At 39.8% G+C, this 24,655-nt stretch overlaps 1 protein-coding gene across 2 annotated transcripts; it reads left to right on the top strand.

Annotated features, from left to right (window-relative positions):
* The first annotated feature begins 15 nt into the window (after window positions 1-15).
* cep135 (centrosomal protein 135) lies at window positions 16-22,542 on the top strand. 2 transcript variants are annotated; one of them, XM_041791867.1, is made up of 26 exons: window positions 16-249; window positions 2,833-2,949; window positions 3,160-3,350; window positions 3,833-4,000; window positions 4,154-4,295; window positions 4,384-4,468; window positions 6,212-6,355; window positions 6,832-7,047; window positions 7,592-7,657; window positions 8,308-8,458; window positions 8,546-8,775; window positions 8,858-9,013; window positions 9,212-9,349; window positions 11,057-11,134; window positions 13,394-13,545; window positions 14,321-14,436; window positions 14,528-14,682; window positions 18,080-18,135; window positions 18,233-18,401; window positions 18,475-18,585; window positions 18,669-18,854; window positions 19,221-19,430; window positions 19,606-19,808; window positions 19,891-19,995; window positions 21,809-21,973; window positions 22,077-22,542. In XM_041791867.1, exons 2-26 carry the CDS (start codon window positions 2,837-2,839, stop codon window positions 22,096-22,098), a joined length of 3,528 nt encoding a protein of 1,175 aa, XP_041647801.1. In that variant the 5' UTR covers window positions 16-249; window positions 2,833-2,836; the 3' UTR covers window positions 22,099-22,542. The 2 variants fall into 2 exon arrangements, with proteins under 2 accessions (XP_041647801.1, XP_041647800.1); XM_041791866.1 differs by having other exon boundaries at window positions 2,822-2,949.
* Window positions 22,543-24,655: the final 2,113 nt, after the last annotated feature.

Raw genomic sequence — 24,655 nt, 5'->3', positions numbered from 1 at the left:
GTGTCCATGGTGACGAATACGCACTGGAGATCATCGGCGCTCTTTTCAAACCTCTTTACCGCGGAAACGACTTAACCTCGGCTTTTTATTAACCCATATTAACAGAGAACCAACGATGAGGCCAAAATGAATCTCTAGTGACAGATATCGGCTTTAAGAGAATATTTATGCCGGTGAGGATGCGCAAAGTTAACGTTTGTGATGCTAACATTAGCTAGCTGTCAGACTAGCAGGATCCTATAAAGCAAGGTAAGTGAAAGCTAACTGGGATTTAATGCTACCAGCTTACTCCACTATTTTGTCAAACGGGGTCCAGTATCCTGCTAATGCTAAGTGATACATGTAGGAAGCTTATCATGACATGTAGTCCTAACATGTTTATTCGCTCTTTGGCTAGCAGGAAGTTAGCCATATGCAATATAAGCCAGATTAGCAACATTTACGTGCATTTTGCCCACATGCTACCCTAATATCTGAAGTTTCAAACATATATTACTCCAAAGGGTTCTCACAATACCATACTTTGAAATATTAAAACAATACGAGTGAAAAATCTAATCTCATCATCAGTTGTCACAAAATGTAAGTCTTAGACGGACAGTTATGGACAGTTTCTTGTTTTTAATCCCCAAAAGTAAAGTAAACTCCTGGAAACTGTTTAGCTTCACGTTGCAAAGCTTTTTCTGCAATATTGACAATGTGGTGGAGTTTGTAATTAATCTCTGACCTTTTCTGTCCTCAGAAACTGATGTTTTTAAAGTAGATTTCATTTATTTTATACAGTAGCCCTTAGATTCTGAGTAAATACAGGATACTTGTGTCCTACAAAGAGAACCAGCGCTCAGTGAAGAAATCCCTAATCCATGTCTGACTGCCTCCACAAGTCAAGCGTGCAGACTGATGGGTGTTAAACCAGCACTTCTCCAAGGTTGTCAAGTGGAGCCCTCCTTTGACAGTTTCGTCCACTCCACACCTCCAGAGGGCTGAACAGTGATCTGCAGCGTCTCAGCAGGGTTATAAAGTTTCTGGAACATGACGGTGACTGTCAGAGTAAACTTTTCTGTTTGGACACAAACTGTGCACATGCTCATCAAAACTCCTGTTAATCTCGCTGCATCCTATAGAACATTTATCTATCATGTACGCCAACACAGAGGCATCTCTTTCTTACCTACCCTCACACAGAGCCAACTAGCATTGCCACCTTCAGCAGTCCCAGGCTTAGCGAGACAGTGAGGGACACTGACTGGGGCTAACACTCACCCCAGCCAGAGTAGGCTGATGCTCTGCATCCCTATCATTCCTGAAACAACATATCAAATATTAATTATATTTTTGGGATTTTAACTCTTTAAAGGCCTGTACTTTTACATAACTCCACTGTTTTTTACCAAAACAAAAAAAACCTTCCATAAAATATATTTCAAGGAGCATAAGCTTATTATTATTATTATTATTATTATTATTATTAGGCCCTGTGATGGGTAAATGATTGGCAACAACATTGATTTTGATGCATTGTGTTTTTTGTTTGCAGTGTCAGTTTAAAAAAAAAAAACACACTTGTGATCCTAACGGCAAAAATGGCCAGCTCTCTAAAATCAGCTGTAAATATATTATATATACAGTGCTTAACAAATTTATTAGCCCATCCTAACCCTAACCAAAGTAAGGTTTATGCCACAGCTGCCCTAAATTAACAGCATTGGTAATTACCAAAATCATTTTTTATGTTTCTGCAATGGTTAATACACCAATATGTAGAATCTCTTTACCTCAAATGATATTTTTAATGCTGAAATATAATTAATATTGGTATCCATGAATTTTCAAATTTACTGATTTACGTAAAAATTAAATCAATAGTAAATCACATTAATATTTCTTGATTAATATGTCAAATTATAGTTATTTACGGTCATTCCTGAACAGAAAAATGAGTTTTAGTGGTTGAATGTTATGCCTGATTCATTTCTGACTTCTCAGAGAAGCCCAGTGAGCCGGCTCAAACTTGGGTGAATTCAGTTTGAAATTCCTCATTCCTGTTCAAAATGGTAAAACGTGGAGAGCTGACTGAAAATGAAAGAGTCCGCACTGAAGCACTTCATGATGCTGGATGGTCTCTGAGACAGGTATGACAGGTAGTCTAATACATTTGTTAAGCACTGTATATATTTTTTCCCCACTTTAAATGTGTCAGTCTTTTAAAACTACTTCATCCTGAAATGAACACATTAAATATTTATAATATTTTGGGGAATTTAACCCTTTTGAAGCCAGTATGTTTACACAACTCAACTGTTTTTAATAGAGCACATCACAAAAACCCATCTAAAACACACATACACACTTTTTTTGTTTTACACACAACATTATTCAACAGCGACATGCATATGTCAGGAGAACGGCACCCTTGCAGATAACCGCAGAAAGTGTGAAATATTGTGGCATTCTTTAAATCTGAAATAGTAGCATCTGGTGGAAAAATATAAAAATTCAAAACTGAAATGTTAACATAAAGGAAAGCATTAGTCTATGTTAAGATAAAATGGCGTTCTCAGTGGGAAATGTTTTGTTGTTAGGAACCAATGTGTCGGTTTTTGTGCAGCTTAGGCTAATTCAAGGAAACGATTATTCTCCGGCAAATTTGAGCTTTATTCATTCCACACAGCCAAAGTGACTTAAATGTAAAATACTGAATGGCAAAAGTGTCCCCAGTACCTCTCAAAGGTTAAAAATGTTAAACATGATGTATCTAAAATATGAAAGTGTCAAAAATGTACAACCCTGGTGTCTTATGTCTGTGTTGGTAACATTTTAGTGTTACAGCAGAGCCATGACCAGCAGTGCAGAGAGGAAGTTTGTCAACCTGAGGAAGCGTCTGGACCAGCTGGGCTACAAACAGACGCTGGGGATCGAGTCTCTGCCACTGGTGGAGAAACTCTTCAGGTGAGACCTTCCTACCTCAGCATACACCTGCCTAAAACAGCAGATGAGCTATTGGTTCATAGGAGATTATTTCAAGGTCATTCCAGGGCACATCCACAGTCAGTATTCATCAAATGTCAAAATGTGGCTAGAATTGGCTGATTTAATAAAGATCTCTCTTTAAAAAGCCCAAATTCCCATCATTAATAAGTGTTTTTTAATGTTTTACAGTGACCTGGTTCACACCACTGAAAGCCTGCGTAATGCTAAACTATCAGCAGGGAAAACAGAGAAAGAGAGCAGAAACTTTGATGCTCTCCTGGAGCCGTACAGAGCGGAGAATGCTCGAGTTATCAGAGAGAACAACGAACTGCACCTCACACTCATGAACCTGAAGGAAGACAAGGACCAAGTCATCAGAGGTAAAATTTGACTCAAACAAACCTCTACCCTCTACTTTAGAGGGCTCAAACTGCCCCAACATCCCCACCCCAGAGATGAAACTACAGCAGTTTTGATTAAATACATTTGAGCAGCTGAATGATTGTTTTAATTTGGACATCTTCTGTTAATCAGATAGTAAAATAGATCTGTCATTAGGTGATGAATAAAGCCTGCAGCTGGTATAAAAATAACAACAGAGACACTGAAGAAATCTTTAAAAATACCAGATACTTTATTGTAGGGCAGTTAACAGAAAAGTCATACATTTCTGAGGGATGTAATCTATCACGGAGAACTTACTGTTCTACCCAAACACCAAGTAAAACACTCTTCTCTACTCTACTAACCTCTTAAACCATGATCATGACAGCCACATTTATCATTACACTGCTAGGTGCTTTGTACGAGATTTAAGGTGTTGCCTAACTGTACAAATTCACTCAATCCTGTCTTGTTTTAGAGCTCAAGACCCACATCAGAAAACTGGACCATGAGACGTCAGATTTGAAGTTTTTAAATAATCAGTATGTGCACAAAGTCCGCTGCTTGGAGAAGGACAGCAAAGCTAAATCTGAGCGCATCCAACAGTTGCAGGAGAAGAACATGCAGGCAGTGGTGCAGACACCAGGTAACATGGAAGTCTGAGCTACGATCTGACTTTTCTTTTAGCTGTAACGTAGCTTTGTGTTTGTTTCATAATCAAGACGGATCAGATCTTTAACTGAAACAAAAACAGTAACTATCATTTAATTCTGCTGTATTTTCCTACTTTCTTTCCCAGGTGGAAAGAAGCGCAGCATCCCGTTCAGACGTCAGAGGATGCAGATCGATGAACTCATACCTTCACCCTCCACTTCAGCGTATCCCGTCTCTCAGCCAGATGATCCGTATATCGCCGACCTGCTGCTGGTGGCAGATGGAAGGTCTGCTGACTGCTGAGATGTAGTTTTATTGCATGTGGTGATTGTATATGCCTTCCTCCTTCCATTATTGATTTGTCTGTGTTTGCAGAATTAATGAACTACAGGAAGACGCCATCAAGCTCAGACTAGACCTGGAAAATGCCCAAGAACAGATCAAACACTCAAATACTCAGGTAAGAGATGCATTAGCAGCAGAAGGTTTTCATTGTGACATGGCTGATGCTTATATAGAGCTAATAGGTTTTTGTTATCAGCCTCATCATTCAGTCCATTACGCTTCACAGAGCGGATTACTGGCCATGATGTCATATCAAGGTAGACTGACCACAAGCTAACTAACCATGAAACAATGATTTCTGGTAGGTTCATATGTTATCCACTTCATTTTAAGGAAAACATGGTTTGTAATCTCAGGCAGCAGCACTACATTACCCATAATCCTGATGTGTCACAGCAACATCGCTGATTGGTTAGGCCTGCCTTTACCCGTTACTAGTGAATTTAACAATCTTTTTTGATATATATAAACGATCGATGATCATACAGTAGACACGCACGTATATCATTAATCTTAATTACCTTACGTACCTTTTTACCTTAACTTAAGTCAGTGGTTCCCAAACTTTTTTTGTTGGGCCCCTTTTCTCAGATGAAAATATTTTCGGCCCCCACTACCCCTCACCACACATGTCAACATGTAAAACATGTAAATGTATGACAAACTCACCGGCATTCACAACTTTACCACAACATAAAAAAGAAAAAGTTTGAGTTTTAATATTCTGACTCTATGAAGATGAACAGGTCACTGAAAATACAAACTAAACAAACATCTTTAAGATTTATAATTCCTGCAGTCATTTCAGTGACTACTGTGGGCTTTTTTGGTGCTACAGATCTCTTGAGTCTTTGATGCAGCTGTGGACAGCCAATCTCTGGCCGTTTTCAATGTCCAGCTTTGATTGTTTTTTGTCTTAGTTACCGCAACAGCAAAAAAAAAAAATGACTGTCCTACTCAGGTAGGCTGTGCAAGATGAAAGAGTGTGGCCAAGTCTCTCAATCACATTGTTGAATCTGAGGTGACATCAATGAACGGCTCTGATTCTGCAGTGCTGAAGTCATCAGCTTTTGTTGCTTAGCCCTGCCTTGCTGCGCCCCGCCATCATGGAGGGGGGCATTTGGGAACCACTGACTTAAGTGAAGGAGATGAATCAGTACTTCTTTTCCAGAGTATTTTCTCACACAAGTATCCATACTTCTACAGAGGTACAGAATGTGAGGGCTTTCCCCCCTCTGGTGGCGGTATGGTTCTCTTCTTCTGAGCAGGTTTGAGGTTTTAAGCAGTTTTCGATGAATCAAAGAGACTGACAGGGTCGAAGGAGATTGACAAGACAACTTTTACATACAGCACAAGAAGCAATCAATAGGAAGATACATAATCAACACCCAACATTTGCATGTCTATGCTGTTCCCTGGGTGATCTGGCAGGAAGACTAGACTAGCGAGGGGTAGTGAAGAATGATCAGAGGAAGCTCATCTGCCTAGAACATTTGTTTTCTTGTAAAATCATGAGATGATACCAGGGTTTATTGAATGAGACAAAGTTCCACTACCATGCGGTCAGAGGTCTGTAGGACTGAATCATTTGAGATATTTATCACCTCTACGCCAGATTAACCTGTGGTAAAATCACTATTTTTGTGATGTGTAGGGATCATAGCCAATGGATGCAGACATTTTCTGATGATGACTGCATCATGCAGGTCCATCTAGAGCTGTAACAGACTTACTTTCCCCCATTTAAATTTATTTCTAACTGCTGCTCTTCACTTCCTGCCTTCCATTTGACTTCCATGCATAGTTTGGATCCTGCCACTGCAAACATCCTCTAAGATGTTACTTTTCTGTGTTTAAGGTGGAGGAGAGGGACAAAGAGATCGATATGTATCAAACGAGCAGGTATCAATGCATTATCAAAGACACTATCAATAATGATGTCATTTCAATCGAAGCGCAAAATATCAGCAATGAGAAACTGATTGACCATCTCAACCTCCAGGTAAGCAAGCATTCCTACAGGATATTAACCCTGACTTATATAAACCATGGTCTTTGTGAATACTCGATTCTGATTGGCTACGGAAATTCCATTGGTGTCCATTAACTTCTGATATATGGATACCTTTCAAACTTAACAAGTAGGTAGTTCCAGTCAAAAAACTTTCCAAATTAAGGTGAAGGCTCTGCTGCGTGTCGGACGATTCAGGCCTCCATGTCGTCCATTAATCCCTCATAATTGGACACCTCGTCAGACGTTAAACCTTACATCTAATCTATCTATTTTCTGTTTTTACATTTCTGGAACAGGAGTTGCTCAAAGATTTCTGTTACTTTTTAAACCTCTGTTGTCTTTTTAATGTTTTTGCACCCAACTAGATCAGAAGTTTGTGTTGAGTTCTGTTTCTCTTGCAGAAAAGTAATCTGCATGCCTGCTGTCCTCCTGTTATTTCACTGGCTGTCTGCTGTGTTTCTCAGATTGAATATCTGCAGGAGGCCAACAGAAGTCTGGAGCAGAAGGTGGATGGGCTGCAGCAGAAGAAGAAGGACACCTCAGATGAGATGGCCAATCTGTCTCTGAAGAACCTGGAGCTGTGTGAGGAGCTGACGCAGATCGATGACCTCGCGAAGCGGCTGGAGATGGACAAGGAGCGAGTGCTGGAGACAGCTGACATGGAGCTGCAGGAAGCTAAAGTAAGAACACAGTGAAGAAGAAGAAGCAAAAAAGAATATCGCTTACCAATGTAGATCACACCTGATCATCATGTTTCAGTCATAATACATTTGTAAAAGTCTGTCATGATTAGAGATGTGATGATATACTCATCAAGGGTCGATCAATTTTGAATAAATATCTAACTGTGATTATTTGGAATCATGGTAAATTCAAGTAGAATTGTTGTATTAAGGAGAATGATCATATTTATGACATTCTTAAAACATACAAAATCAAAAAAGGTCATTTTTGTGTCAATTATGAATATAAAATATAGACAGAGATTAACATTAATGAATGCTTTTTATCATGAATAAAATTGATATACTTATGGGATTAACCAGCAGATCCTTAGACATGTCTTAAAATTGACCATCCGGTGTGAATATTTTTCCTTCTGGTGGTGTATTAATCTGTCTGAATATGCTGTAGAATCTCTAATTTATCAGCAGTTTATTAGGGAATAAGATGAGAATGAATGAGAGTTGCTATAACCCAGATTCTCTGAATGAATATCAACAGAAGGAAATCGTACGACAGCAGAAAATCATTGAAGAGCTGGAGGACATTATCACAAAAACAAGAAGGGTATGTAACAGTAATGTCCTTTATTGTTTTAAATATTGTTGTTGACATTTATCAGAAACCACCATACCTGCTTTATGTTGAGTGAAAGAGCACATACTATGCAAAAATCACTTTTTCAGACTTTTCTAACAAAAGAATGTGCCCCTAGCCTGTCTACAATCCCCTCAAGTACCAGAAAAATCCATTCCCTCCCCCCCTCTTTCTCCACCTTCCAGAAAATACGTGCTAAACATGCCATTCTCAGATATTCCCCTCATGATGTCATGTGGGGTTTATTTTACTTCATATTTAAAAATTATTATCTACTTGTTTAATTCCATTAAATTCTATTAAGTCTATTCTCAGCTGCCACCTGAGAGGAGGATCAGAAGAGTCACATCCATCAAGCCACATCTGTTTCCTGAGAGGGGCGGGGTCATGGGCGGAGTCAGACAGCTCAGTAACATTTAAAGCCACAGACACAGAAACGGCTTGTTCTGAGCAGGGCTGAAACAGAGGTTTTTAGACATGCAAGAGTCCAATGCTTGAGTGTTTTTTCAGCAACAAACTTCACAGGCTTGTTTTAGGAACCTCTGAGACCAGTATAAACTCTTCTTTAAAGGGTTAAATATGTGACCTTTAAATAATGTTATTGAAATGATTAAATTCAGAAGCAATCTGAGGGCGACTTTGAAAAGGACCGTCTCAGAGATGAGCTGTCGGAGCTCAAGGTGCAGAATGAGAAGATGGAGGGACTTGTGAATTTCCTGGAGGAGGAGAAAATCAGACTGCGGGACAAAATGGAGAAAATGATGGCAGCTGGTAGGAAGCAGTCTGGTTCTGTTTAAGGCTAGTCTTATCACAGACTTTCTAGTGCTGACACTGATGATTTACCAACTTGTGTCCTAGACAAAGACCTGGTTCTGGAGTTAGAAGCCATGAGGACCAAATATGGTGTCTGTGGGAGGGAGCGCTCTCCGTCTCGTCTGGATGGGTTTGTTAAAAGTCTAGAGGAGGAGAGGGATTATTATCGCCTGGAGGCTGAACACTACAAGAGGGTTAGAGGAGCTGCTGGTCTGGATCTAAGCCCCAGTCGTAGTCCAGGCAGGGGCAGGAGTCCATTGTCCAGAAGGACGAGGGTAAGAAAAGACAGAAAGAGCATGATTTCAGATTGATGTTCAGGTCATTATTCATAAGAAGGTGCTGGCCTTGAATTTTCAGGGTGGTGCCGCAGAGTCCGATCTCGTGTGTGTGCTGAAGGAGAGAGACGAGCTGAAAGCTGCTCTACTCAACTTTGAGAAACACATGGAGGAGATCCAGAACAGTGTGAAGGTCCTCAGCACGGAGAGAGACCACTTTAAAAAACTTTTTAAGCAGGTTAGTCAGAGAAATACTCATCTACCTGTAAGGATGTTAAATGTGTGATTCTTTCACATTTTATGTGTTTTAAAACAGCACTATCTCTGATACTTGAATGATTGATAGTTGAACTTTAAAATCCAGGTATTGTGCCTGATCTGCAGCTGAAAAATATTTGTTATACCTAGTTGTGGACATGATACTTTGTTCTTTCAGACCCAAGACGAGCTGAAGATGGCCCGTAGCTCCGATCTGTCAGCCAACTTGTTGAACCTGAAGGAGGAAATCAAACTGTCAGAAATTAAAATCCAGCAGGTGATGGTGGAGAGAGACGAACTGATGGAGAGACTGAAGGTTAGTCCACCTCAGAATCAGAGTCATTTCATTTTCACATACCAGGACCTTGACTTGGTGTTTGGTGCAAAGACAGATAACACAGAGGAGAATAAAGCATTAAGAGGCTTATAAAATAAGATAGAATATAAAATATACAGGTGGTTGACTTAAATCAATGCTTCCCAACCTTTTTGGTCATTCCCCACTTTGAACAAGGGGGAATTTTCAAGTCCCACCTGACTCGATCAATCATCGTCAATCATTAGTTGGGCACTTTACTTCCAGGTTAGATTTTTCTCCCGGTTGCCTATCTAATGCTGTTTAATAGTTTATTGTTCTTTTAATTTCAGCTACAGGTAGGCTATTGTGTGTGGGCGTTTTGTTTCGAGTGAATGATCTTTATTGTCAAGAAAGAAAGGCGCCCCACCTGTCATGTCTCCATTCCCCTCCAGTGGGGGCACGCCCCTCACTTTGAGAAGCACTGACTTAAATAGAAGATAATAGAAGATACATATATACATGGTAGCAAAATAAAGATATATACATTAACAATATAAACATCACAAATGTATGTAAAAAGGTGCAAGAAAGCAGAAAGTGTACAGGTGTGCAGATTTACTGATGAATAGCTTATAGTGCAGTGTTTCTTTAAAAGATTATAACACACACTGTGCAGTTATATATAGTGGAGATGAAGTTGTGTGAGCATTAAAGTAACACATAAGTCTGCATAAACATTCATTATTCTCTCTGCTGGTTCTGGGGTTCGGCAGGGGTCTGTAGGGGGAGGGAGAGGGCCGGTGTACTGTTCATTACACTGACAGCAGAGGGGAAGAAACTGTTCTTGCCATTGGAGGTTTTGTTCTTCCCTACCAGAGGGAAAATCTTCTGAAAGTCCATGTCCAGGGTGAGTGAGAGGGGTCACCTCGGGGCTCTGGTTGTGTACAAGTCACAGAGAGATGGTAGATTGCAGCCAGTCACCCTCTCTGCAGTAGATGATTCGCTGCAGCCTGTTCCTGTCCCTCGCTGTGGCTGCGGTGTACCGGACTGTGACGGATGAAATGAGGCTAGACTCAATGATGGTGGTGTAGAAGTGCACCATCGTCTGTGGCAGGTTGAATTTCTTCAGCTTCTTCAGGAAGTACATCCTCTGTTAGGCTTTTTTTTTTTTCAGCTCCCACTTGAGGTCCTGGGTGATGAGGGTCCCCAGGAAGTGGAAAGAGTCCACAGTGGAAACTGGGCAGTCCCAGAGGGTTATATGGGGACATACTGTCAAGACTGTTGTGGTCTTATCAGTGGATCAAAATCAGAAGTAGAGAATATAATTAGTATCCCTAATGGGTAATTATACCTTGTATTTTTTCTTAAAACCTTAATACACACTGTTCTTCTGTTAGGTTTTATCTGCAGAGCAAAAATACCCTGTTCTCTGTTGATAAAGCCATCCTTACGAAAACTATACAAAAACACAAATTTCTTTGGATTTTATTCATTCATTTCTTTTCTTTTGCAACTCTTTTTTTTCTTGTATTCTCCTTTTGAATGTAAATGAGAAGAAAAATGACATTCGAATTCATGAATTATCTTGGCTGGTCACTTTTTTTAAAATCAGCAGATCTAATGATAGGCTGATGATTATTAAAGACCTCTTAAACTATTTTGCCGTGCTGTTTTAATTGCAGCTCAAAAGTCACATTTGTAAAATAACTTCATGTATTTTTCCAGGATGCTCAGACTTCAGCTCTCAGAGAGAGACAGGCCGAAGAAAGAAGGATCCTGGACCTGGAGAATGCCGTTAAGAGTGTAAGCCAGATTAAACATTTTAATCAGCATTTTCCCTTTAAAGCATGTCTGAAATTTCTTCACCTAGGAGATGTTTATTTCCACACTGGCATCCTCCATGTGCCTGTTTGGCCCTTAATGGTTGCTGTATTTTACTAATCATCATCAGCCTTTGTTTAAATCTCAAGGATCATTGAGGTTTCAAAGAGTTTAAAAGAGTAGAATTACAATTATTAGCACAGATAATAAAGGTTTTACTCAGAGAAACAGACACAAACTGAAGTGAAATAATTTGAAATAATTGAATCAGATTGTCTCAGGGAAACGAGAGTTTCAGTTTGTGTTGTAAAAGATTCCACATATTTGGACTTTCACAAATCAGAGTAAAGCGGTGGGACATGAAGCATTAGACAGTCAGTAGAGCGAGTTCAGGAAGGTCCACTTGATCAGTTTAACATAGATGTTGTTTAAGATGGTGTGTGTCCAATAACTGATTTATAAATAAAGAGATACAGGTGTATATCACACCTTTGTGCCAGAGAAGAACAACCACCTTTGTTTCACAAAATACAGTGATGAACGTTAAAAAAAAATCTCCTGTTAAAAATCCAAGAGCAGAGTGGCAAACTGAGTCCAAAGATTTAAGAGTGGAAGACAACATCATCTTATGACACAGAGACTGCCTTTGTAATACTTTTTCTACAGAAAAAGTATCTATAGAAAATGCAGTTTCTAAATGCTGATTTTATTTATTAAGGGGAAAAATCCAAACCTATCTGGCCCTGTGTGAAAAAGTAATTGCCCCCCTTGTTAAATCATGAGTTAACAGTGATTAACCACAGTTCTTGAAAAGCTGAGTTCAGTTTCACTGGCCACACCCAGGCCTGATTACCGCCAGATTTGTTGAATGAAGAAATCCCTTAAATAGAAGCTGTCAGACAAAGTGAAGTAGGCTACAAGATCTCAGAAAGACACGCATCATGCCACCATCCAAAGAAATTCAAGAACAAATGAGAAACAAAGTGACTGAAATCTATCAGTCTGGAAAAGTTAACAAAGACATTTCCAAGGCTTTGGGATTCCAGCGAGCCACGGTCAGAGCCATTATCCACAAATGGAGAAAACTGGGAACAGTGATGAACCTTCCCAGGAGTGGTCGGCCAGCCAAAATGACTCTAAGAGTGAAACATCGACTCATCCAGGAGGTCCCAAAAGAACCCAGAACCACATCCAAAGACCTGCAGGCCTCACTGGCCTCAGTTAAGGTCAGAGTTCATGACTCAACCATCAGAAAGACACTGGGCAACAACGGCATCATGGGAGAATTCCAAGGCCAAAACCACTGCTGACTAAAAAAGAACACAAAGGCTCATCTCACATTTGCCAAGAAACATCCTGATGATCCCCAAGACTTTTGGAGAAATATTCTGTGGACTGACGAGACAAAAGTTGAACTTTCTGGAAGGTGTGCGGCCCGTTACATCTGGAGTAAAAATAACAGCATTTGATAAAAACAACATCATGGCAACAGTCAAACATGGTGGTGGCAGTGTGATGGTCTGGGGCTGCTTCGCTGCTTCAGGACCTGGACCACTTGCTGTGATTGATGGAACCATGAATTCTGCTGTCTATCAGAAAATCCTGAAGGCCAACGTCCGGCCATCAGTTCATGACCTCAAGATCAAGCTCTCTTGGGTTATACAGCAGGACAACGACCCCAAACATACCAGCAAGTCTTAAAGTCTTTAAAGACTTCAATCCAATTGAGATGCTGTGGTGTGACCTTAAACAGGCAGTTCATGCTGGAAAACCCTCCAATATGGCTGAATTAAAACAATTCTGTGAAGAAGAGTGGGACAACATTCCTCCACAGCGATGAGAAAGACTCATCAGCAGTTCTCACAAATGCTTGATTTCAGTTATTGCTGCCAAGAGTGGAACAACCAGTTATTAGGTTCAGGGGGGCAATTACTTTTTCACACAGGGACAGATAGGTTTGGATTTTTTACCCCTTAATAAATAAAATCATCATTTAAAAACTGCATTTTGTATTTACCTGAGTTGTATTTGTGGAATATTAAAATTGGTTTGATGATCAGAAACATTCAAATGTGATAAATATGCAAAAAATTAAGGAATCAGAAAGGGGGCAAATGTTTTTTCACAGCAACTACTAACTAGGTAATCAATATGGCATTTAAATGTTTCATATAGATATTAATTGATATACTGTTGCTCTTTCAGATTTAGTCATCACTTCTCTTGTGTTCTGTTGCACAGTTGGAGCAGGAGAGGCTGGAGCTTTGCTCTCAGGTGTGTCTGCTGAAGGAAAACAGGGAGGCAGCAGAGGAGGAGCTGAGGGTCCAGTCTGCTGCTCTCATCCAGAGCGCTGAGGGGATAACACAGCAGAGGGTCGAGTCCAACGCTCTGAGGTGTGTGCTGAAAAATCTCATTTAGTTTGCTACACACAAGATGGTTTTTAAATGTTAGTGGATTTTGAAAATGTAAGGCCACAGACAAAGGGGCAGTTTCAGTTGATTTTTATTTATTAAACAAAAGTTATGTAGTTATAGCCTCTCTTGCACGGCTGAGTCTGTCTGTAAAAATCACCTCCATACTCTTCCACTGAGGTGTGTTAAACTTTCAGTGAAACAGTGCAGTAAATAAAATCATAATCTTAAAGATAAATGTTTATAAAGTAAAGCTGTTTCCATGATAGATTCCATCTCCTCTCTGTAGTTCTTGTTTTCAGACACCTCTTTTTCCTGCTAACAGAGTGAGGTGTCTCTGATCCGCTGGGATTGTATTTGCTGTTAGTGGAAAAAGGAGAAGCCACCAGGGCAATCTTCAGGCACACTCGCTAGAGTCAAGGATATGGTTAAAAAGCCTTTAATGTTTCAGGGCATATCTAATAAAACAATAAAATCACAAGGAAAGCCAACCAGTTTCGACCACACAGGGTCTTCATCAGGGCGTGAACAAGACATTGACACAGGTGAGATTCATTTGAAAGAATCATGTGATCTGAAGGCTGAATCCACACCAGCTTGAAGGTACACTGCTAAAGAAATAAATCTCATGTCATTTTTCAAGAGCACCTGGCTTTAATCTGGAGTTTACCACACAACGAGAGCACATCTCTCTTTTTTGTTGTGTTTGCTGTTGTTGTGTTAAAGAGCTGTTGCATGAATCTCTGTGTGTCTTCAGGCTGCTTCAGGAGCAGATGGAGAAGGCACTGTCTGACTCACAGCACCGTCTGTCTGTGAAGATGAACGAACTCCACGCTGCTCATGAGCAGATCGACCAACTGGAGAAGACGATAGGTGAATATTCCTGGGACTGCTTCCTTGGATGTTGGGTCGTTTGCTTTTCCTTTTTGTTCCTTTTTTGTTTGATGTTTGTTGTGTCTGACAGACAAGCTGAGTCAGCACGGCTCGAAGCACAAAGAGGAGGTGTCAGCTCTGCAGAAATCCATCGCTGCCCTGGACAGAGAGAAAGATGCTCTGCAGGATGAGGTGGATCAAAAGACTGAAAAACTGGTTGTTCTCCAGGAGGAGTTATTGAAGAAGGTAACACAAATCCTTCTAGATATTACAAGCTCATAAAAGTAAAGACCTATTTACACTGCCTGGCCAAAAAAAAAGTCGCCACCTGGATTTAACTAAGCAAATAGGTATGAGCCTCCTATTGGATAATTTCTGCATGGGCGATTATCTTTCAGCTGGCAACAAGTTATTTAACCCCAGCTGATGCAATGAGTAACTTCTCATTTCTTAAACAATGGATTTTTTCTTCCCTGATGGCACGGGCATTTTCCAGGATGACAATGCAAGGATTCATCAGGCTCAAATTGTGAAAGAGTGGTTCAGGGAGCCTGAGACATCATTTTCACACATGGATTGGCCACCACAGAGTCCAGACCTTAACCCCATTGAGAAGCTTTGGGATGTGCTGGAGAAGGCTTTGCACAGTGGTCAGACTCTCCCATCATCAATATTAAAATTAATGATATGAAATTAAATAACACTGGATGGATATAAATCTTGTGACATTGCAGAAGCTTATTGAAACAATGCCACAGCAAATGCGTGCTGTAATCAAAGCAAAAGGCAGTCCAACTAAATATTAGAGTGTGTGACCTTTTTTTTGGTGGTGACTTTTTTTTTGGCCAGGCAGTGTACGTTCAATCATTACGTGCTATCCCTTATCCTCCTGAGACCTGAGCCTTTGTTTGGAGAGCATTTTTAGTTTCAGCGACTTATTTTTTATTAGTAGAATTGGAAAAGGTCACGGAGCAGGTTGCCTAGTCATTTGGGGCGCTCCTCATGTGCGTGGGCAGCATGGGTTCGAGTCCGGCCTAGGGCCTTTTGCCACATGTCTCACCCCGACTCATGACCCTGTTTACGACTCTGCCCACTGTTCTCCTCTATCTAATAAAAGCACAAAAAATGCCCAAAATATAAATCTTAAAAAAAAAAAAAAGAAAGAAAAATAATCTGAAAAGGTCAAAAAAAGAGCCTTGTTACTGAAGAGGAATTTCTTGGAAGCTTCCTTTCCAAAACCCAAACAAATTCCATTAAAAAAACTTAAATTTCTTTGAACATTCTTGAACATATTTTTGAAGTAGCAAATAAAACGTACCCAAAAATGTCTTTAGATAGTCCTTAAATCTTTCATTAAAACTTCAGCATAAAGCCTTAACATTAAAAAAAACAACCCCAAAAATTCCATGCAAATTCCTGAAAAATTTAATGCAAATTCCCCAAATATAAAAGCAAATTCTCCCTTAAAACTTCTTGGCAAATTCCAGAAATTAACAAAAGCATTTTCCAAATTTCATGAAAATGGTGGAAACACCAAAACACCCTGAATTTGTCCTGAGAATTTCAAAGGACAATCCCTACCCCCAAATTTCCGGTCCAATTCCCTAATATTTGGTAATACATTTTCCATATTCACATGGAAAATGTAGAAGAAAATAAAGGGGAAAAAAACTGATATGAATTGAAAGCAATGATACTCTCCAGCAAATACAAAAATATCCTCTAAATTTCCATAAAAATACCTGATAACTTCCAAGCAGATCCCCTAAGATTTCCAAACAGCAAATTGTCCCAAAATTTAAAACAAATATCTTAAACCTGAATGGACATTCTGGACAGTTATCTCATTGATTCTGGTGCCAGAAATGGTTACAGTAATGTAGGGAGGCCAAATGTAATGTCCTTATATGTGGACACAGAGTCTTAGGAGGATATACACTGATTAAAATGGATTTTATTGGTCCATATTTAAAACAGTATCAAAGAACATAAAAATCTGAAAACTGGAACGACCTCCTGTGTTTACAGTATTTTCCTCTGAAAGGAATGTACCTACTTGCGTATAAGGACCCTTGGTATTAGCTTTTTAATGTCACTGAGCTCACAGCACTCCAAGTGAAAAATAGTTGAACTTTAAGATCAGTGCCTCACTTGTCAGTGCCACGTCTCCCTCAGTGGCCAATCAAAATTGAATAGGGGCGGGGCTTCTGATATCAGCTTTTCAACAGTAGTGTTAGAGGAGAAATATATCTGTCCTGTCTTTGAGGTCAAAGTTTCCAGGTCTTCAGTAGCTGCTGATGTTGGGACAAGATCTCTTTGTATTGTTTTCATTTTTTCTTGCTGACATTTCTATGAATAAAAGAAAACATTCTGCACACAAAGTTATTTAAGAAGACCTTACAGGAACTGCTGAGGAGAGCAGAAGTTCACTTTTGCAACCAAGCAACTAGGACTGAAAAAAATCTCATTTTGTGCTATTTTTTATTTCTGTAGTGAAAATAGCTTTTTTATATAAAATAGGAACTCACCAAACAAATGCACAGCAGGTAAAATGTCCTTTTTTTAGTGCTGTTACTCAGATAAAAAAATAATCAAGTTAATCACATCACTACCCTGTAATTAATCATGATTAATCACGGCATTGTTTTAAAATAATTTAAGTATATTTGTATATGTTAAGATTTTAAAAGGTTAGTTAGTCAGGTGTTTTTATTCTTTTAATTCTATGTACAGCTCATTGAAAGTGCTGATCAGAGTCCTTATTGATACCACTATCCATACCTTCTATTGTTTGGTGGAAAGACAAAATAAGGGCAAATAAATTTAAACTCCAAGTGTTCTTAGCTGAGTAGTGCTTGAGTTAAAAAGTTATGATTCAGTCTGTCACATCTATTGTCTATCCCTCAAATATAAACACATATTCACACTGTATTTATTGAAGTTTCTCATCAAAAATGAAATCTTCCCATTTTTATGTGACAGTTGAACACATCATAGCATACAGAATACAGTCATCTAATTTACTGAGGTTACCTGAACGCATCATATTTTACGTCTTTAGCTCATAAAGTTCGCTAACTAACTTTAATTTTGCCAATTCAAGCGTGGATTTCTACACTGGTTTAATATTGTTAACAAACAGGACTGTCTCAAAGTTTTGGAGACCTTTTCAGTGTTTATCTGAGCAGCTGAAGAAGAAAACTGTCCTGAAGCAGCTGAACAGAGTGGTATGACCATGGCTTGATCCCATGTTGTTGTTAGCGTCTTTGCTAACATTAGCAAAGATGTGCTTTGAACTCGATGTAAAGACAGTTCATTACTGCAGCATGTTCCCACAGTTTTGGTTTTATCTTAACTAACATCTTCAGCTTTTTAAAAAGAAAATGCCTTTAAGCAGACCTGGGTCTGTCTCCTCTCTCATCACTGCTGGCTGTGTCTGACCCTCTTACCTCTTCAGCCCCAGGCACGTAAACATCCACGCTGGAGGACTACGGGAGCAAGCTGTGGTCAAACTTAGTCATATGATTAAATTGCATTCTTATTCATTTTTAATGCGTTATGGTTTCAAGTTTTATCACAAGCATTAAAGGTAACAGCCCAAGTTTTTTGTTGCTCACAAAGGACTCATGAAGCTTCATTACAGGAGAAGACCGTTGAGGATGTGAGAATCACAGTCACAAACATGGACAATGCACTGGCGTGAGTATCATGCTGAAACTTCGTTAATGGTTTTGTTATGACAAAATATGAAGATGAAAAAATTTTGACTGATCTTATCAGTGTGTGATCTCCACAGCCAGCTACAGGGGGCACTAAACAGCCGAGAGAGGGAGATCAGCAGCCTGAGAAGGCAGCTGGAAGCCAGTGACGAGGAGCTGAATGGACTCAGGAGGGACAAAGATGTTACCATCAGAGAGAACAGGAGGCTGCAGGACGACCTGGCTACGATGACCAGAGAGAACCAAGTATGTCACAAAACAAAGAGGCGACTTCCTCAGTGTCTTCAGCAGCTCATGATGTTTTTTTTTTTGTGTTCAGGCCATTCGCGTGGAGATGGAGGAGGTTCTGCATGAGAAGGACGAGCTGAAGTTGAGGGTCCACTCATACATCTCAGAGGTATCCCGAATAGAAAACTTGATGGCCACAAAGGTAGGAGAAAAGACTTCACCTCACTGAGATCTGATGTTAGTATCTGTTTTTGGACCTTGTTTGATTCGTCTTGTTGACCCCAGGAGCAGGAGAACAGCGACCTGCTGGAGCGCTTCAGGATAGCTCACTCCGAGGTGGAGCAGCGGGAGCAGAAGCTGCAGCAGGCTGAGGGTCAGAATAACTCCATCCGCCTGGAGCTGCTTTCTTCAGACACAGAGCGTCGACGCCTCCGTGAAACCGTCGGACAGCAGGAGAAAGAAATCCAGCAGGTGATACGAGGGACAGAACACGCAGCTGATGCACCAATTTACTGAAATATACTATAAATTTACCCGGCCCCTTTTACTTACCCTTTTACAGCACGTTTTGACATATAAAGGCAACCATGGGATTTTATTTTAAACTACACATCCTTTCTTGAAAGCACAAACCTTTGATATTTAAATTCATCCACCCATGGTAGAAGCAAAAATAAAAATTCACATGATAAAATCAAAATGAACAGCAAAACAAACTGTTACACTCAGTTCTTATATAGCACTCATTTATTTTATTTACACTTTACACAGCATCCCAACTGTTTTAAAGTTGCAGCTATGATCTTCTTTCTGATGGCTGTATTTTTTAAACCCTAGCATACTCAGGCTCTGCAGGCATATGAGATTCAGGTGTCGTCGCTGGTTCGTGGGATGTCTCGACTGGAGGATGAGCTGCACAAAGCTCAGAAGGAGAAGACGTCTCTAGTCTCAGATCTGGCTTCTGTCAGAGAGCTCTGTGTCAAACTGGACTCTGGGAAAGAGCTTGCCTCACGTCAGCTCACCTCCAAGAGCATGGATCTGGAGAGGGTGAGGACTAAACACAGCTTTAACTTTCCTTTAAGTGAATTTTCCTGGCCTTGTGCCCTCCTGTCATATCGTCAGGGCCCTCTAGGGATCATAGCTGCAGTATGCAGATGACTGGTAGTTGTGATCCGTCTGTGGATGCGTGTTTCTCCTGTAAATAAATCTGAATCCTCTGCAGGTGACAGGAGAGCTGGAGGACGTCCGTTCAGAGGCTGAGCTGCTGAAGAAACAGCTGGCCAGCGAGCGTCTGACTGTCAATAACCTGGAGATGCTCCTCTCCACCAATCGCCATAAAGAGTTTCAAAACCATCTGACCGCCAGTGAGAGGGAGTCAGAGCTGAAGGTCCTTCGTGATAGGCTGACCCTGGCTGACAGCAAAACGTACGCAAATCCATCCAGCTTCATTTCAGTAAAATGCCTTTTCTTTTACAGAATTAGAATTTGTTTTCATGTGTACACTCAGTGCAGAACACAGCAAGGAGGTGTCTCAGCTCCGAGGTAAAGTCTCTCAGCTGCAGACGGAGATGGACGTCCTGAAGAGACAGCTGACTTCTGAACGCTTCGAACGGTGAGAGAGATATGTTTGGTTTAACAGTGACAGTGACTTTTCACTTTTCACCTCAGAACAGAGAAACCAAACCTCTTTATTCAAAGAGGACCTGAAAAATAACTCATCTGTTAGGCAGACACTTCACTTCCTGACCTTACCTGATACTTGCATGTCATTCGGATCACATGGCTGCAAACAACCTGAAGAACTGCTTTTGCTCTTGAATACACCGCGTTCCATATTAATAGTGGGGATGATGGGTAAGCATCCACACTATTGATGATGCAAATGGTGTTTTTCTCAGATTTTCCTAAATAGTTGATGCAGCTGACAGTCAGTATAATTATCAAGTCATCGACTGTTACATAATTCACTTTTGGTGAGCAAAACTCCCAATGATAACTTTTATGTTCAAAAGTAAAAATACTCAAAATGCACTGTTCCACATTATTAAGCACAACAGAGTTTTAAAACATTTTATAGGTTGTAAAGAACTGAAAATGGTCATTTGTTGAATTTGCAGCTTTAGGAGGTCATATTTACTGAAATCAAAGCTATTTCAATCACAAACATCTTAACAGGCCAAGTTCCATGTTAACATAGGAGCCCTTCTTTGATATCACCTTCACTATTCTTGCATCCATTGAACTTGTGAGTTTTTGGAGAGTTTCTGCTTGAATTTCTTTGCAGGATGTCAGAATATCCTCCCAGAGCTGCTGTTTTGATGTGAACTGCCTCCCACCCTCATAGATCCTTAGCTTGAGGATGCTCCAAAGGTTCTCAGTAGGGTTGAGGTCAGGGGAGGATGGGGGCCACACCATGAGTTTCTCTCCTTTTATGCCCATAGCAGCCAATGACACAGAGGGATTCTTTGCAGCATGAGATGGAGCATTGTTATGCATATAGATAATTTTGCTACAGAGGACAGTTTTTCTTCTTGTACCATGGAAGAAAGTGGTCAGTCAGAAACTCTCTATACTTTGCTGAGGTCATTTTTCACACCTTCAGGGACTCTAAAGGGGCCTATCAGCTCTCTCCCCATGTTTCTGGCCCAGAACATGACTCCGCCCCTCCTTTAACATCACAGCCTTGTTGGGACATGGTGGCCATCCACCAACCATCCACTACTCCATCCATCTGGACCATCCAGGGTTGCACGGCACTCATCAGTAAACAAGACTGTTTGAAAATGAGTCTTCATGTATTTCTGTATCCACTGCAACCGTTTCTGCTTGTGAGCATTGGTTAGGGGGGGCTGAATAGTAGGTTTATACACGACTGCAAGCCTCTGGAGGATCCTACACCTTGAAGTTGGTGGGACTCCAGAGGCACCAGCAGCTTCAAATACCTGTTTGCTGCTTTGTTATGACATTTAGCAGCTGCTCTCTTAATCTGATGAATTTGTCTGGCAGAAACCTTCCTCAGTATGTCTTTATTTACCCGAACCCGTCTGTGCTCTGAATCAGCCACAAGTGTCTTCACAGTACGATGATCACGCTTAAGTTTTCCTGAATATCTAATGTTTTCATTCCTTGTCCAAGGCATTGCTCTATTTGAGGCTTTCCAGCAGCAGAGATCCTTTTTCTTTCCCGTATTGTTGAAACCTGCGGCCTGCTGAATAATGTGGAACGTCCTTCTTAAGTAGTTTTACTTTAAACACGATACCATCCATGAGTTTAACTGAAAAACAAGAAATTAGATTTTTAAAATCCATTCTCCGTAGTAATCTTGTATGTGGTGTAAGCCTTCACAGGCTTTAACCTAATGCCTTTTTTATGACCTTATTCCCTGCTGGAGGCAGAAACTGATCTAATTGTCTTTATGTCCTCAGTGAGCGGGCCATCCAGGAGATGCGCAGACAGGGTCTGTCCTTCTCGTCCCTGCAGAGCTCGCTGCCTCTCAACAGCTCAGGCTCCAGTAGTCCTCATCATCAGACGTCTCCTGAACGCTCCATCCTCCGAACTCTCAACAGATCGTCTGACAAATCTGCAGACAGGTTGCAACCGTAATTTTTGTTTTTGCATTAAGCCTTTGGATTATAAAATAACAAATCTTTATTGTTTATCAGAGTGGTAAAAGCGTTCTCTTTCTCTCTACAGGAGCGTGAGCTTCAAAGATTAACAACCAGAGAGACAAAGTGAGGGTGCTGATGAGTGAGTCAGAAACCAGTAGCAGCCTTTTCTTCCTGTCTGGACATGAACTGTGACAACTCTCCTGAACTTCAGTGTTAACAATCCTGAACTTTCCTCTGTGCCACTTCATCTACCAGCATGAATCACGTCTGGACTTTAACTAACGCTAATAAGAGCATTAACAGCCAAACAAACAGTCTTCTTCTAGTTTGTTATTTATAAAATATCCTCTCCTTCACTATGTTAACAGTGATTAATGACATTAGAATGAACTCTCATCAGGAGGAGTTTCTGAAGTGAACTTTGACCTCAAACATGTAGAAAATGAAGTATGTGTTCATTCCTGTGGACATAATGTTTTATATTCATGTTTTTAATGTTTAAATTATTAAATTATTCACAGAATAAAGCCTCAACAGAAACAAGAGTCAAATCCATCTCAGAATGAAACTTGTTTTATTACAAAGTCAAAGAAAGACTGGAAGGAGCAATGTGGAATAAAACAAGCAGCCTGTTCAGACCTTTAAAAACAATGCGTGTGTTTTAGCCTGCTAAAAACTGACATGAACCTTTTACCTTCCACAACATGCAGACAACAAAACAAACAATATAAAAGTCTTCCAACCTCATTCAGACCTCGTTTTTGAGACAGAATTCTGTTTTTACTTGAACAGTGCACGACAGGAACTCTTTGAAATGAGAGACTCTAGCAACTGTTTAAGTCTTAATATACCAACATTTAATCTGAGTGTAAGCTAGTAAGGATTGTGGGAGGTAATTCTCCATTAAATCAGTGATTCTCAACCTTGTGGTGCTGACCTCTGTGGGGAGAACGGGATCATTTATGAAGTCAGTAATGACTGTGAGAAAAGATAAGACATTTGAGGTTATTTTTACATTACAGCACCTGCACCAGTGATGCCGTTAGTCTTTTATGAAGCAGTTTTTGTGCTGGCTCTATCCTGGATGCATAATGGTTTGTACACATGCCCTCATGGCACTGGGACGGCCTGTTCCTGCACAGAGGCTGTACATGTGCTTCCAGCTCAGTCTTTTTAAGTTCTACCCAAAATAAAGTCAAAGATTGATGGGTACAAGCCTCTCGTTATTTGCAGAAGGGTTGTCGAGATACCAGATTTTCAAAATTCCATGATTCAGGCAACAAATCAAACGCTGATACTTTTTCTATATAACAGCAACAAAAACAGAAGTCGTTCAAAAAACACAAAAAGGACAATTTTTGTAAACCATTATAAAAAATTGACACTTCAATGTTTGCATAATGTGCATAAAATCTCTGCCGCTGCAAAAATATGATTTATTAAACTGCTATTTTGACACATTTCAAGTGAAAGAAATATTGCAGCAGGTCATATTGTGATTTAATGTAATTTGCGATTAATTGCCCAGCGCTAATTCTTTCCAAAAACTTTTCAACAACGTATGTTTAGTTAATTGAATATGTTGCAGTTTGGAGCATGATTGGATCAAAACACCTGATATAAAGAAGAAAAGGGACAAAACTGAAACATTTTAAACCATCTTTGCCCATCGTTGCATGTCAATTTTGGCCAATTTTCTAGAGAACTTGTGAAATTACTTCATTATCATAGGAAAAGTAGCAAGACAAGGAGATAAAGCAGGGTAAAATAAAAGGTTTCGATGCATGTCCAATAAGGACTTCAGGACCTCTTGCCGCCATTTTTTTTTTTTTTTTAGCCACCTAGTCGTGACCCACTGAAAACTGCTCCATGACCCACTTTTGGGTCCCGAACCACCCCAACTTCATGAAGCATGATGTAGCGTTCTTACTTTTGCCACTACTGATCCTCAGAGCAGTTAATCACAAATAAGATTAAATCCCAATATGGCCCTCTGCAATTTTCAAATTGCAGAAAATGCAATATTTCTTTAACCTGAAAATACTTGTTTTAATTTTTTTCTCTTCTTTGCAGCAAAGATGTTATGTGTTACATATGCAATCACTTAAGTGCCATTTTTTATAGTCTGTAAAATATCAAATTTTCTTAATTTTTGTACATTTTCTTATTGAATATGAGTATGAGTTATTTTTTCTAAATTGTTCAGCCCTTCTTTAATCTAATATTGTGTTGGTTTTCATATAGAATGATTTAATGCTTGTGTTTGTTGAAAAACACATAAGACAGAAGTGTCAAACTCAATCACAGCAGGGGCCGGATTCTGAATCTAGGTCTAACCTGAGGGCCGAACAGGGTCAAGATTTAACCAGAAACTGTCATCATCATATCATCAGCAGTGAATTATGGAAAAAAAAACCTAAGCACTGATGAGATTAAGAAAGTCTAAATGATAAGTTTAAAGGCTCAAAATCTGTGATAAAAAGTCAAACTTAAAAGATCAAAAGGTCAGAACATAAAATTAGAAGTCAAAAAAGTTTTTGTAGGCAGTCACATGAGACAAATTCAAAATCATGAGTTTTAACTGTCCAAATATGAGATAAAATTCAAAATAATACATTTAAACTTCAAAATATGAGATTAAAAAAGTCAAAATCATGAGTAGAT

Source organism: Cheilinus undulatus, linkage group 7 (genome assembly GCF_018320785.1).
Source record: "Cheilinus undulatus linkage group 7, ASM1832078v1, whole genome shotgun sequence".
NCBI classification, from domain to species: Eukaryota; Metazoa; Chordata; class Actinopteri; order Labriformes; family Labridae; genus Cheilinus; species Cheilinus undulatus.
Note: the sequence above shows the minus strand (reverse complement) of the source record. Positions and strands in the feature narration are given on the sequence as shown.